The 16,249-nt window shown below is 47.1% G+C and overlaps 1 protein-coding gene across 1 annotated transcript in view; it reads left to right on the forward strand.

Annotated features, from left to right (window-relative positions):
- Window positions 1-372: 372 nt before the first annotated feature.
- The window catches only part of LOC133345166 (C-Jun-amino-terminal kinase-interacting protein 4-like), a 92,259-nt gene continuing 76,382 nt past the window's right edge, over window positions 373-16,249 (forward strand). The window contains 1 exon segment of the mRNA XM_061555696.1: window positions 373-1,017. Coding sequence (XP_061411680.1) covers window positions 541-1,017 — 477 coding nt within the window. The 5' untranslated portion in view covers window positions 373-540.

Consider the following 16,249-nt stretch of genomic DNA (forward strand, 5'->3'; position numbering starts at 1 on the left):
CGACGTTTCGGAGGCAACACAAGTCTCCGTCATCAGGTGGGACCGTCACAGCCAGATTTGCTGTATCATTTTTTACCTACGTGACTTTACCGAAAAACTAAGAGTATGAATCCTTGCAGTCAACGACAGCTTCAAATCTAGAATTAAGTCAAGACAGAGTTATTGATGGGCGTGGCTAAATTCTAGTGGGCGGGACTATCGGTATTGTAGGCGTGGCTAGATTCTAGCGGGCGGGGCTATCGATGTTGTGGGCGGGGCTATGTGCGTTGTGGGCGGAGTCACGACGGAGGGGGGAGGGGCAATGCTATTTGTGGGCGGGGTCACGACGAAAGGGGGAGGGGCAATGTTATTTGTGGGCGGTGCTGGAGCGAGAAGCGGGAGGCGCGTGGCGCTGTGGACGCGACAAGGAGGAGGAGGAGGCGATGGTGGTGGCGGTGGTGGTAGCGCGTCTCGTACAGTCGTAGTGGTTGGAGGAGGAGGCGGTCCGACCCCAAGCCTCCGCATGCCGCCCTCTTATAAAACACGACGAGCGGGAGATTAATGCTGGAGGCAGACAGGGCAGGTACAAGTACAACAAGCAGATACACAGACGTCACCAAAACAACAACACAGACACATACACACGGGGGGTTTCAAACAACCATCGTAATTCCCTCCAACAACCAAGCCATGGAGGAGAGTGACGAGGGCGGTGGAGGCGGCGGAGGCAGCAGCAGCGGCGGCGGCATCGTGTACCAGGACTCTGGCGAGGAGGAGGCCCCGCCGGCCGGCGTGTCGGCCCGCGTCTCGGGCATGGCGGAGGGCGTCTACCGCGAGCTGGAGCGCCTCATGGGCGAGCACGGCGAGGCGGTGCTGCGGGACCTCGTGCCGCTCGTGGTCGGCGTGCTCGAGGCCCTGGACGCGGCCGCCTCGCAGGGCCACGAGCGCCAGGTGGAGCTGGAGCTGCTGCGGGAAGACAACGAGCAGCTGCTCACGCAGTACGAGCGGGAGCGCACGCTGCGCAGGCAGGCCGAGGAGGTGAGGGGTGGTGAGGGTGAGCGGTGAGTGAGTGTGAGTGAGACGTGGTGAGTGAGATATGGAGTGGGTGAGCGGTGAGTGAGATTGATGAGAGAGGAGTGGGTGAGCGGTGAGTGAGACATGGAGTGGGTGAGCGGTGAGTGAGATTGATGAGAGAGGAGTGGGTGAGCGGTGAGTGAGACATGGAGTGGGTGAGCGGTGAGGGGGACGTGGAGTGGGTGAGGCATGGAGTGGGTGAGCGGTGAGTGGAGTGGGTGAGTGAGACTGTGGAGGGAGAGGAGTGGGTGAGCGGTGAGTGGAGTGGGTGAGCGGAGAGGGAGACGTGGAGTGGGTGAGCGGTGAGTGGAGTGGGTGAGCGGAGAGGGAGACGTGGTTGGAGTGGGTGAGTGGAGTGGGTGAGGGTGAGCGGTGAGTGAGTGTGAGTGAGACGTGGTGAGTGAGTGAGACATGGAGTGGGTGAGCGGTGAGTGAGATTGGTGAGAGAGGAGTGGGTGAGCGGTGAGTGAGACATGGAGTGGGTGAGCGGTGAGTGAGACGTGGTGAGTGAGTGAGACATGGAGTGGGTGATCGGTGAGTGGAGTGGGTGAGTGAGACTGTGGAGGGAGAGGAGTGGGTGAGCGGTGAGTGAGTCGTGGTGAGGGAGGAGTGGGTGAGCGGTGAGTGAGAGTGTGGAGTGGGTGAGGGTGAGGGATGAGTGAGACGTGGAAAGTGAGTGTGATAGGAGTGGCACGGGGAGCAGTGAGGGATGGACACGTTGAGACGTGGAGAGAGTGAGTGTGACAGCCGAGGAGGTGAGGGTGGCCACGGGGAGGAGTGAGATGGAGTGACTGAGAGATGGACACATTGAGTGAGACACGGAGAGAGAGTGTGTGTGCTACAGGAGTGAATGGAGGCCTCGCAGGGGGCGGCAGTGTGTGAGAGATGGAGTGATATAGGCAGAGAAGAGAGGGGGGGGGGGGCTGAGAGGGACTGAGACCCCGGTTGGGATGTGGGGTAATGGAAGTGAGAGGTGAGAGGGAGATAGAGAAGGGTGCCGAGAAGAAGCTTTCCTGCAGGGGTTGAGTTGGTGAGAGATGTGGAACGAGGAGGGAGAGAGATGGAGTTGACGGGTCTGTGTGAAGGACAGATTAAGAAATCTTGTTGCCCTCTTGAGTGGAAGCTGTCGGGAAACGGGGATTGTGGGGACAGGGTGACGGGAAGAAGTGGATGAAAGTAGCACGTGAGTTCAGAATCATAATATGTATTTGTACTGGAGGAATCCGATGAGCTGTAAAGCTCTTTTTCACAGATGGCCAGCAGCGATAGGTGAGAAAGTTACAACAAACAATACAAAAATACGATAGGAGTGTAAAGTATAGGAAAGGTAAACACGTCACTTAAAAAAAATAAACACAAATAAAACACTATATAAGTTACAGATATTTTGCTGTGACGGTTTCACCTGAAGACGGAAGCTTGCGTTGCCTCCGAAACGTCGTGGTTTTTATTGTTTTATTTTTATTAATTTTTATTTCATTTTTTACCTACGTGACTTTACCGAAAGAACTAAGTATGAATCCTTGCAGTCACGAAAGCTTCAAATCTAGAACAAATAAAACGAAACGATGTTTTACCTTAGCAGGTAAGGCCCACTGAGCTATATTAGATTCTTTTTCAGAAGCTAGCTGGCCACATATCGTAGCTCAACGGAAGTGGCTTATCACGTGTAAATATATAGCAGCCAAATACTGTAACTAATCTAGAAGATATTGCAGAGTGTGCAGACGGAGGAGTGTTTTCGAGATGGCTTGAGAACTATGAGGAAGTCGAGAAGACCATTAGAATGCCCTTTATCCAGAAAAGCCTGTATGCAAGTATGTTGAACTTCTTTCACACCGTACGTAGCCAACCGTGCTTATCGAAGGTGCTGAATCACTGAGTGTTATACGACTCTTTGTTTTTATTTACACGCTTTCATTTAACTCACTCTGTCTGTTGTTGTATCCTCAAATCTTGTAATTCAATTTTAACCACTTCCCAATGTGGTATCGACTGCAAACTTGGTATACTTATGTCATACTGATGACAATACTATATTCTATCTTTAAAAAAAATATTTTTTCGAACATTATTTTCTATGTGTTATGTTTCGGCTTGGGTCTAATTGTCCACGCTCAACTGACATTGGTTGGTATGGCAAGCTTCGGGGCTACTTCCTGGAGTCGTGGAGTTCTGCCATTACTAGTACATTTCATAAAAGCGTGTTTAAAAAAAAAAAGTGTTTTTAAAAATATTACTTGTTTTTTGTCAGGAGGATCTTACGTCGTGATGTTTGTTTGGCCAATTCTGATCGTGATTGTTGAGGTCAGATTCGACGGGGGGGGGGGGGGGGGGGGGGGGGGGGGGGCTGGTGTTGAGCAGGGCGAGCAGACGTGGTGAGGTTGGTGGGGTACCCGTGAGAGAGGTGTGAGAGTGAGGTTCGACACAAGGTGACTCTCAATCCGAGAACGTGGGCAGATGGCGAGAGACAAGAGCGGTAATGCACGTGGCACGCACGAAGCGAGAGTAAGAGGGGCCAACCCAGGCTCAGGAAGACAGGAAGATGCTGCTGCTGCCTTGGTTTTACTTCCAAGTCGTTCATGCTGACGTGTGTGTGTGCGTGTGTGTGTCACAGGTGTGCGTGTGCATGTCACGTGCTGCTATTGTACACGTGTTGTCACTTTCAAAGACTCCTACCTGCAACTGCTGTACAGCTGCATTTTTTTGCTGACACTTCATTACGAAGACGTTTCAATCACTTGCGAACAGCAGCATATTTAAATCGCTTGCATCATGTATCTGTGCAAGTATAGACTTGCAGATATATAATTGTAATTCTTGCAGGTATATATATAAATCACCTCTAAATCACTTGCGACCAACAGAATATTTTAAAAACTATATCGGCACCTTTGCAGGCATTCTCATTCATAGCTTGTTGACAGTAAATATTTTTTTTTAGAAGCCGGTTTCAGAGTTGTTGGTGGCAAGTGAATAATCCGTAATTGTGAGAATCCAGAACAAATATTTTTTGTTCAGATTTGTTTGTTGGAGAAGGCACTTTGTGTGCCCCGGTGTCAGAGTTTGCATTGCTTCGTGTCAGCAATGTTGATGGGTATGGGAATGGCAGCGGTGTGCCTCGTTTTGTTTTTTTGTCGTGACTTTGTCGTGACTTTTGTGTGGCTTTTGTGGCCTTCCACGTGCACGCTGTGGCCGCAGCATGTGGCATTGGTGTGGACGTGTGTTCGTGTGTGGGCTTTGGGTAATCTCTCTTCGTGGCTTATAAAATGTGTATTAATGTGGGCAACACGCCCGCATATTATACCAATGAACAATCTCGGCACCTCTGATTAGCACTGTTAGCTGTGTATGGCTTAACATACATACTTAAATGGATTTATGGTCGTGCCTTTTCCAGAATCGGTTGTATTGATAAAGACAAGTTTTACTCCGACCTACGCAGCCTTCTGCAGGATATCCCAGCTGACGACAAGATTGTCATCCTTGGCGACTTCAACGCCAGAGTGGGCAGAGACTCGGAAACCTGGAAAGGCGTACTTGGAAGGCACGGCGTGGGCAGCTGCAACGACAATGGACGCTTGTTACTTGAACTCTGTACAGAACAGCAGCTTTCCATTACCAACACCATCTTCCAGCAGAAAGACAGTCTGAAAACAACCTGGATGCACCCTCGGTCAAAACATTGGCATCTCATAGACTACATCCTTGTGCGCCAGCGTGACCTAAAAGATGTCTTTCACACCAGGGTAATGCCCAGCGCCGAGTGTCACACAGACCACCGTCTTGTCCGCTGCAAACTCAGCTTTCACTTTAAACCCAGACCAAGAAACGGTGGCGCCCCGAGGAAGAAGCTCAAAGTCTGCAGCCTTCAGTCTGCCGCGGTCAAAGCAGCTTTCCAGAAAAGCCTACGATCTAGGCTAGAGGAACCGAGCTGCCTAGGAGACTCGCCTCCGATTCCTGAAGTGCTGTGGGACCGCATCAAAACTGTTGTTCTGCAAACATCTGAAGATACCCTCGGATTCTCCACGAAGAAAAACAGAGATTGGTTCGATGAGAACAACTTAGAAGTCCAGGAGCTGCTGTCAAAGAAGAGATCAGCACACCAGGCCCACCTGGCCCGACCATCCTGCCCGCACAAAAAAGCAGCCTTCCGCCTGGAATGCAGCACCATCCAGCGCAAGCTTCGAGAGATTCAGAACGAGTGGTGGACCAACCTCGCAGTAAAAACTCAGGTTTGCGCTGATACTGGCGACTACAGGGGATTCTACGAAGCCCTAAAAGCAGTATATGGCCCCTCGTACCAAATCCTGAGCCCCCTGCGGAGTGCAGACGGGAAAAAACTGCTCACTGAAAAGGACTCAATCATGAACCGCTGGTCTGAGCACTTCTACACGCTCTTCAATGCTAGCCGCTCAGTCCAAGAACCAGCGATTGACCGCATCCCACAACAACCAGTGAAAACCGAACAGGATGTGGCACCAACATTACAAGAGACTGAGGAAGCCATTAAACAGCTGAAGAGTGGTAAAGCTGCAGGAGTCGATGGCATCCCTCCTGAAGTATGGAAGAACGGAGGCCCAGCACTGCACACCAAACTCCATGAATTCTTCGTCTGCTGCTGGGAGCAGGGTAAACTCCCTCAAGATCTCAAAGATGCAGTCATCATCACCCTGTACAAGAACAAAGGGGAGAAATCAGACTGTTCCAATTATCGTGGCATAACACTTCTGTCCGTCGCCGGCAAAATCCTCGCAAGAGTACTGCTGAATAGACTGGTACCCGCAATAGCTGAAGATCACCTCCCAGAGACCCAGTGTGGCTTTAGAGCCAACCGGGGAACCACAGACATGGTGTTTGTCCTGAGGCAGATTCAGGAAAAGTGCCGGGAGCAAAACAAAGCACTGTACGTCACCTTTGTGGACCTGACAAAAGCGTTTGACACCGTGAGCAGGCAGGGACTTTGGAAAATCCTGGACAAGCTAGGCTGCCCACCGAAGTTCCTCACCATGATCGTCCAGCTTCATGAAGATCAGCTTGGACAAGTCAGAAATAGCAACAATCTCTCGCAGCCCTTCCCTATTGCAAACGGCGTGAAACAGGGCTGTGTTCTTGCTCCCACGCTGTTCACCATTTTGTTCAGCATGATGCTCCAACAGGTCACAGAGGACCTCGACGACGCTGATGGCGTATACATCCGTTTTCGTCTCGACGGGAGCGTGTTCAACCTGAGGCGTTTGCAGGCCCACACAAAGACCATGGAGCAACTGATCAGGGAGCTGCTTTTTGCTGACGATGCCGCCCTCCTTGCTCATACAGAGGCAGCTATGCAGCGAATTACGTCCTGTTTCGTCAGCCTGAGGAAGACTGAAGTTCTTCATCAGTCCGCACCCCATGAGGAGCACCATCCACCAAGCATCTTCATTGAACAAACAGAACTGAAAGCTGTCCACCAGTTCAGCTACTTGGGGTGCGTCATCTCGTCTGACGCCAAGATCGACAACGAAGTCGACAACAGGCTGGCCAAGGCAAACAGTGCATTTGGCAGACTATACAAACGTGTCTGGAACAACAGAAACCTTAAAAGAGCCACAAAGGTCAACGTCTACAAAGCTGTTGTGCTGACCACTCTCCTGTATGGCGCTGAGTCCTGGGTCACGTACCGTCGTCACCTGAGTCTCCTCGAGCGTTTCCATCAGCGCTGCCTCCGCACAATCTTCAATATTCACTGGAGTGACTTCGTCGCCAACACTGAAGTCCTCAAGTCAGCGAAGGTCATCAGCATCGAGGCCATGGTCCTCAAGACACAGCTTCGTTGGGCAGGGCACATCGCCAGGATGGAGAACCACCGCTTGCCTAAGATCGTGCTGTATGGGGAACTGTCCTCTGGCCATCGCGACATAGGGGCACCACGAAAGCGATACAAAGACTCCCTGAAGAAGTCCCTCACTGCTTGCTGCATCGATCACCGTCAGTGGGCAACACAAGCAGCTGATCGCAACTCCTGGCGGCACACAGTCCACCAGGCCACCTCCTTCTTCGAAGATACCCGCAGGGCCCGTATGGAGGACAAAAGGAGAAGGAGGAAGAACCATGATCCCTCAGCACCCATCCCAGATGAGACCTATACTTGCAGCTGTTGTGGTAGGACCTGCTTGTCCCGCATAGGCCTCTTCAGCCACCAGCGTGCCTGCAGAAGACGTGGATGTCCTTCCTAGATCTTCGTTCGCGAAGCCAAGCCATGATGTATTGGTGTACTCGGCACAAGACGCTAGGTACCCAGTGACTTGTAGACACACACCAACAGTATCATCATTAATCATGTTGATTGTGGAAGCCTACGTATGAAATCAACAGCAGTCTCTTGGTATCTTATTTTAGATCACGGTTACTGAGCACAGACCCAAAGTTCCAAATGACTAGCGACCAGCAACAAACAGCACTTTTGAAGGTTTAATAATTATTAATAAGTAATGGTTAATACTTCTACACGGCAAAGCAAAAACGCCGTAGAGCAGTAACAATACATTGTAAATCGAAGTACATTGAAGAAAATTTAATCTACAGTACTTGGAATTGCTGGCTTGGAGAATACCGAACTTTACAGGGAAGGTGGCTTCAATGTTGTCTGTATGTATGTTGAACTTCTTTCGCACCGTATGTGCACATGGAAGCCACTCCTGTGAGTGCACTGTAGGTTGAATCAAGTTGGTTGCATCCAATTCTTTAACCCGGATTCTGTGTGGCAATTCAGCAAATCAAGTATTAAGGCACGGAGAGATGAAATGTTTGTAATTACATTGACAGCCAGGAAGAGGAACACGTGGATGAGTGGGACACGTGCAGGTGAATGGCATCATTCACACTGTTAATAAAAGTAAGCGGGTCTTGGGCAGGACACGTCTGGAAGGGACGGTGGGTCAAGGATAATGATGGGAGTGGCAGTCAGGTGTGTTAGGGGGATTGTTACATTGCAGGTCTGTGAGACACGGTGATGGCTTGGGATGGCCTTCATCCTGCAATGGATTGATCGTGGCCGATAATGATTAAGGTACTGACTTCTGGCTGCAATGCAGTTTGAGTTTATTATCAGCGTGAGTTGTTAGCTTGAGCTCTGGTTTGTTCATAGTTTTCTTGAGCAGTGAATCTTGGTTTATTTTGCAGTGTAGAGTTTGTGTGTGTGTGCTTTGGATAATCGCACACCGATTAGCACGGTTGGTTATGTATTGTGCGCCAAAAGTTGAACGTACATAATCCCAAAGTCTCCCTGCTAACATGTTCCTCTTGGGACATTGTCACCTTGCGATAGCAATAGAATCGTACGTTAGTGGCGATCACACAGACATGGGGCAAGAAAGCATTGCTTAATATATTTGTCTTCTGATTTAAAACTTTCGTGACTGCAGGGATTCATATTCTTGGTTCTTTCGGTAAAGTCATGTAGAAGGGAAACAAAAAAATAATTCTTATTTTATTGTTTCCCTTCTATGTGACTTGACCGAAAGAACCAATAATATATTTGTCTTCATTGTGTTCACATTCACCACAGTGATGACATACTCTTAGCATATTGCATGTCACAGCTTTTGTCAAAGAATTGAGTCCACGTGTAGAGCCAAAGTGGATGTACATCTATATCCTGGAGGACACCCCCCTTATAAAACTATTTGAAACACTAGAAACAAAAAAAATGTAACCAGGTAAGGCCCACTGCTCTTTTTCAGAAGTTCTTTCAGAATGTGCTATAGGAAAATACAATGATCAAATCAGTCGGAATGCAACCTACGAAAACAGGACTTGATGTAAGCTATAAACCAAACTATTTTTTATTTTACCAGGTAAGGCCCACTGAGCTATATTAGCTCTTTTTCAGAAGTTACCTAGCCACAAATGATAGCTCAACGAAGTGGCTTTTTACGTGGAGATTTATAGCAGACAAATACTCGAAACGCATGTTTCTGAATATGGAGGGGAAAACCGGAGGACCTGGATAAAAATCCACACGACCACGGGGAGAGAACATGCAAACCACAAATATAGAAGCATCAGGTTCGGGATCGAACCCATGCCCTCCTGTATACCAGGCCAAGGAGTTAACATCTCACCACCCCAGTGCCACACACACGACAGTTTTGTGTATAACCAAGTGTTAGGAGAGCAGGTGTGGCACATGTGCCACGGTGATGGTTTTGGATATTGTAAGTATTCTCAGAGAAAAATACAACTACGATATTGAGGATGTGCTGTAATGTTTACCAACTCGTAATTAAGGTTGTATGTCAAACCTGGGCGTACAGGGTTTTACGACTGCTGGATGCAGGGAATTCCACCGTGGGCTGCTTTGCTTGTTAATTTGATCATGAATCCCCAAGTCGGATGTGTTTTGGGAAAAATGAATGAACCACAATACGTAATATGCTTAGTGTGTTCCATTTTTATAAAAGATGGGAAGCATTTATATCCCCAAATATATTCCTTTTTCATTGAGTGCAGTATTTGTCAGTGCATCTCCATATATATAAAAGGCAAAGTTGTGAATATGTGTGTGTGTTCAAAATGTTTAGCGTACTTTCCGACATGCAACAAACTGCAAATTTGCCATGTGGGTACTTTGCAGACTGTACACCATGCAAAAATTCTAAAAATACACTTTTTTGGGGGGGGAGAGCTCAATAATGCATATATTTTTGCACAGTAAGTGAGCTGTAACGTCAAATCTGTCATGTGACCCGCGCATGTGGAAGCGTAACGCATTGTAGTGTAGTGGTTAGCACGCCGCGCTACGAACCCGAGTTCGATTCCCGCTCACGGTCACCACCGGTGATGATTATTTTAACCGGTCCTGGACTCAGCCTCAAACGAGTAACTGGTGTGGTGTGTGAACATCGCCACTGGGGAGACAAAGGCGGCCGGGCGTGGTGATTCCAAGTCCCGGGCGAAGCCGGGTAGTACTGCTAGTATAGTATATTTTAAAGGACAAATTACTTCCTTTTGCTGTGAAGAATTTCCCAAAATGCAAGGGGTCACCGAAAGTTCTGTGGTCGGACATACGAGTGGTACCACAACAACTATTGAGTGTCCGATTATGAGTAGACCACTTTAAAGAATTGCCACATTTCAGAGCAATAGATTAAAGTCTTCTTTCTTACGAGTGTTTATAATCATCTCGTGTGCGTTAAGTGAAACGTTGAGATATCTAAGCTGAGATCGATTACACAATACTCTACCTTGCAAACAAGGATGGCATCGCCCCACAGGAAATCCATATGGACTTGGGAGAAAAATGGTAAGAATCGTCCCCATCGCATTCCAAGATCAAGGAGTGGTGTGCAGAGTTATTCCAGATGGGGGATTATTAGCCTTGGGTAATCTAAGTACCCTACTGCCTTGCTTGTTAAGGCGGCTGCATTTAAAAATAACTTGCTTGAAGCGTCAGCCGTTGCTTTCTATGTCAGGTCACGAGCCCTTTTAATCACCCCCTTGTAAACACAATTCATAATACGCGGATTGTCTGCCTGCTCAAGCTCGATTTGGGTCTATCCGTCTGCCTTGTTGGCCTTAAGCCAAGTGGCGAAATGTAGTTACGTGTAACCTTGGCAGAAGTCGGTCTCTGCCTGTTGGCTTCTAAGAAAAATGGTGCTGTACCCATTTTATTGAGACCAAATGAGTGAATAATATGACAGTGATAATCGTAAGGTGATATTTAAACCCAGTCCATTGCCCCAGGGTGCTTTCGCTGCAATTCCAGCCAATTACGGTTTGAGCGTTGATTATGTCTTTCCCTTCCTTGCTGGTTGAAATAAAGTGAGGTTTAAAAACGAGATGCAGTATTGCAGGCCCCATGTGGGTTTCAAAAAAATCTAATTGAAATGTACATGACAGATTTATTAAGTGTAGTTTGCATTTTATCTTACTTTTTTTCGTACACAATTTGTGAATTAAATGCTTTCCAATGGGCACCTGAAATGCCATGAGCCAAGGCGCCCATATGATTGCCTTTTAACTATCCCAAAAGAATCGGAATTGGTGACGACGCAGCCTTTACACATCGCAGCACCAACGTTTTGGAACAACCCTGTTTCCTCCCTTAACATGATAAATGTTCCTTCAAAAAAATATTCTGAAGCAGAAGGTTAGTGCTGGATACAAATCACATTTGCAAATGTGATTTGTAACTCCTCTTCTTGGTTCTTTCGGTAAAGTCACGTAGAAGGGAAGTAATAAAATAATAATAATAAAACAATTCTCACGACGTTTCGGCCACAATGCAAGCAGCCGTCCTCAGGTGAAGAATGAGACAATGCCAAGCTAGGAGCTTATATATAAGCTGCGTTGGAGGTGGAAGAAAGAGCGCCTTAACAAAAGAATGTGCATATGAAGAGGAATTTAGCATATACATGGAAAATGCGTAGGTGGGCGGGGGGGTATCAAAGTCATATTATGCCCATGCATTATGCAGGATCAACAGCACCAAGGGGGGGTGCAGGGATTAGCAGTAACAAAGGAAAGGAATGTTAATGATATGTAGCTGCAGTTACTCAACAACCACGTAGAAAACTAAAGTATAAACTACATAAAAAACTAAAGTATAAATTGTATAGCACCATCAGTATACTTACTATACTATACAATAAGCTGAGTTACTAACAGCAAGTAATACATTACAATTCTACGTCGTAAAAATTATATAATATGCTTCCATCTAAACTTTATTCTATTGCATCACACGAGCATATACCGTACTATATACTGCCAACATTAAATAATATACTGTATTGCTGTAAACCAACCTATACCTTATACATTTAATATAACACTATGTATTATTCTACCCACCCTAATGTGTGTCGAAATGGTTTATTACGTCCTTCCAATGATTGCTAAGCCAGAATCCATCTTCTCGGTTAAAATTGTCTCTGTGTTTGTATATGTGGATCGCCTCATGAACGAATCCCTCATGATAGCCAGATGGCTTGCAGAGAACCTCTGTCTTGGAGAAGTCAATATCATGTGAGCCCACTGAGTTGTAACAGTGATCTGCCACGGCTGAGGTGTTTGTCCTACCGTGTTTCAGGTCAGCTTTATGTTCACGGATGCGGTCCGAGACATGTCGTTTGGTTTCCCCAATGTAACTGCTACCACAGAGGCAACTTAGTTTGTAGACGCCAGGGTACTGTATGTCTGGAACCACATCTTTTACAGACGGTACCAGATCACGGATTTTATGTACTGTGTTGAATCGGACCTGTGTTGAATCGATCTTTACCCCACGTTTCGATAGTTACACTTTAACGTGCAGTTTTATTGAAGAATCGTGTCCTGCATTTGGTGTGATCTGGGACTCTTTGTGTTTTGCTGCCTCGTCCAAGCTTGCATTTGGAGCCTGGTGGGCTCGGGCTTTGTAGCGGATGAATAAGCAGGCAGTCCTCGCTTAACGCAGTAGGTGCGTTCCTGTTAACATGCCGCGTTCAGCAAAAATCGTGTAAAGCGAAAACAATTCCCCATATATGATGTAACGGTGAAGTTTGGCAAGATATGAAGTACTGAGCACACGTGCAGTGAGATAGTGGGACAAATAACTGAGGGTACGCCGCCGCATTACCGCATCATTCCGCGTATGGTATCACGCCGCTCGGTCGTGCAGCTCAAGAAAGTACTTTGTCATCGACCGCTCAAACCGAGTTATAACGGTGCACGTTCAGCGGTATAACGATGCCTGTTTAGCATGATGACGATGCGTCTTTAGCGGTGAAACGATGCGTGTTTAGCATGATGACGGATGCATCCCTCGTGCGAAAAGTTTTCGCCAAATGGAAGAACCGCGTGATAGCAAAAACGCGTTAAAGTGTGAACACCGCGCGTTAAGCGAGGACTTGCCCTGTTGCACGTGCGCTTTTGGCTCTGCGCGTCTCTTTTCTATCGTGCTCTTCTGTCTCTCATACTCCTTGAGAAAACATCGCTCTCCTATCGTGCTACCATTCAAATTATCTGAAGACATTACATTTTCTGTCGAAAATATTTTTCTATGTTGTCTGAATATGTCTCTTAAACATCAGATGCAACTTAAAATTAGTTGTGGTCAAACTTTTTTTCGTAACTTCATACTTGCGCGTTGTTTTGTCCATGACTGATGCCGCTAATGATATACGCATGTGTAGCGTACGTGCGGTCACGTGTGTATGGTGGATGTTCCCAGTGGCGCAAAGCACAGTACTGTAGTCGATCCATCCTCAATGCAACATTCTTGGACACCCCTGTTCTCCAACCTGTTATTCAGCAAGTGTGTGTTATTTATTCCACACTGTCCATAAAAGGGACACCCAGTGGTTCCCAAACTTTGGGTCGTGGCCCCCAAAGGGTTCACTTCATCAGAGGGATGGGGTTGTGGGAAAAAAAGTGAATCTGTTGCTTCACAATGTTTAAGTTTCGGTCGTGTGAAGCAAAACTAAGGCGTAGCGAGAGAGACGTCTCGGACATTTCTAACATTCAAACAGTATTTTTTTTGGCTGGGGGTGAGCCCAAAACATCTCCACCAATCAGAAAGCCCTATATTGGTTTTGAGCCGGATCTTTCTGATTGGTGGAGATGTTGCGAGCGTTGTGGAAATTGCAGTTCGTTCCATCTGGGAAACGCCTTCATGCCTGCATGTGCAATGTACAGGATGGTTGGTCCAGATGTCTTGCGACTCCCAATTAATTGACTCTAAAAGTTGTTTTCATTTGCGTTATTCATTTCTGTTTTAAATAAACCTTACACACAACGTTTTAATTAATTTTAAGAGAGTTAAATGGTGGGTCACAAGACGTCTGGACCACCCTGTAGAAACACATGTGTTGATTCTTCCACAGTGGAAGTGACATTTGAAACCCATTCACCTCCAGTAGCAAGAGTCCGCTGACTCGGTGACCGAGAAAAGTTACTCGAAGAAACTTGGTTCGCAAATACGATGGGACGTTTCGAGAGCACGGCTTCTCAAGTAGTTTATTTTTTTGGGAAGAATGAAGGGAATCCACAATGTCCTTCTGTGTCTCTCGTTCCACTGCTGTTGTTGAGCGGGAGTGTGAAGCCAATAAAAACTGAAATGGCACGTGGACACTTTGTTCAGAAAGACCGCCCGAAGGGAGAAAGCCCGAGTCTGCTTGTAGCCATTGTATAAGCCAGGTGCCTCTTGAAAACGGGAACCGACTGTTGCTGAGCAAACTCGGGGGGCATCTTTCGAAGAGAAGCGACCGCATCGCTCCAGGTTTAAGAAGCCGCGTACAATTGCGGCTGAAGTTTTGGGTTCTACCCACCGCAGTTGACACGGTGGAAATAATTGCGTGGGGAGGTGGAGACGAATGAACTGAAACCGTATACCGCCTGTCGGGCAAACGCAGTGAAACGAAGGGTTGAGGTTATAGCCGGTGAAATGGAACAAACACTGATACTTTTCAATTTGATGTGACCGCCTAGGATGGTGATGCCGCGCACAGTGGCTTTTTGTGCGATACATTTCGGAGGATGCCGCTATCTTTTGAGAACATTCAGTTCTGTCTGACACTTCGCAGAACTGCTCTGAAATTTTCAGAGCGCTGCGTGGCCACATGAGAGTGCAAAAAACATTCATTGGGATCGCACGGTGGGGCTCCTGTACAGAAGGTGCCCCATCTGTGGCAGGACACAAATCAGGACTGTGCACATTGACGAAGAATGTTGCTCTGGCCTGCTGTTGGTACGCACTGCATGGTCCATCGAAAACAACTGCCAGCCAAGGAACAAAAGCTGGTTTAGGCATGAGGTGGCTGGGTATGCGGGCTCCATGACCGAGCCATGTAGAGACACGCACACACAGGCTCACACGAGAGACGCGGAGACTCACGCATGTTCCACTATAACGCGGTAGTAACCTATAACGTGAGTGTCCTTCATGTCCCCCCGACTACCCGCGTAATGTATCGGGCTTTTGCCGTAATTTAAAAACCGTCGTCGTGAACGTTCAAATACCACGGGTGGTGTTCATCGCGCCACCGTGTTAATTTTGGTCTCCAAACTATGTCGGCTGAACTCCCTCTGCTTTCCTTCGGTTCTGGTGAAGTGCCCTTGCCTGACATGACATTCGAGCCTATTGCGTCACGTTGGGTGCAATTGTTTCACGTGTGTCTTAGAGTTTTGCGGCGGTGTTCTGACATCAAGCGTGTACTTTGATTTACCAAGGGCCTTCATTACGTAACATCGTTGGGGCGTTTTTTTTTCCCCCGCTCATTAATCCTGCCAGTGACGGAAACTCTTTTCTGCTAGATTAAACTAATCTCTTTTAAAGGTTTTACTGAGGAAATTAAATATTTCGTTTGACTCAACAGTGTCGTTGGATGGCAGAGGTAGCTTCGTGGTCAGTTCAGTACTGTACTAATTCCAATGTTTTTCGCTGAAGTTGAAAGTTTGGTGGAACACTGTAGTGCGGTGCTTGTTTCTAGAGGAATGACCTCTACAATGACCTGCCACCTTTGCTGCTGACCTCGAGGTTTTTTGCGTGTTTAGTTTGCTTCTTGTGTTGACTTCATTTGTACCAAGGCCGTAGCCATGGAGTCAACATTGGGGGGAAACAAATCTTCCAGGGGGTCTGGCGGTCCCCCCCCCAGAAAAAAAAATCGAAATTTGAAAACTCATTTCCTGCCTAAAATATGAACAAATTCACTAACATATAGGATGGACGTTTTATTTATTTATTACAATAATGCCTAATAGTGTATTGTATTACATGGCTCTGTTTTTTATTTTTTGCCTTTTCTTGTTTCATTGTATGTAATGGCAGAGATTGGGGACTAATAAAGTACAACCATAACCACAATCATATAAACAGAAATCTACTTTATAGCAATATATTGGCGGGGACATTTTGAGCATATTTGAATATTGGGGGGGGATGTGTGTCCCCCCAATTTTTATTATAATTACGGCCTTGATTTGTCCTCCCCCCCCCCCCCCGCGCTTGCACACCTCCGATTAGCACAGTTGGCCACGTACGGTGCGAAAAGAGTTCAGCATACAATGAGCAATTTCCCTCGGACTTGAGTCTTCCTAATATGCATCATCTCAAGTCCCATTCAGCCCACTGCTGGATTACAAAATAAAAAAAACCCTGTTCATGTTTTTAATCGCTGCTCCTTGGTACTCCGATTTCACTTTTCTGTCTCTTCATTGGAGGTTCCTTGACATC

Source organism: Lethenteron reissneri, chromosome 3, assembly GCF_015708825.2.
Source record: "Lethenteron reissneri isolate LAM-NWPU_2019-01 chromosome 3, ASM1570882v1, whole genome shotgun sequence".
NCBI classification, from domain to species: domain Eukaryota; kingdom Metazoa; phylum Chordata; class Hyperoartia; order Petromyzontiformes; family Petromyzontidae; genus Lethenteron; species Lethenteron reissneri.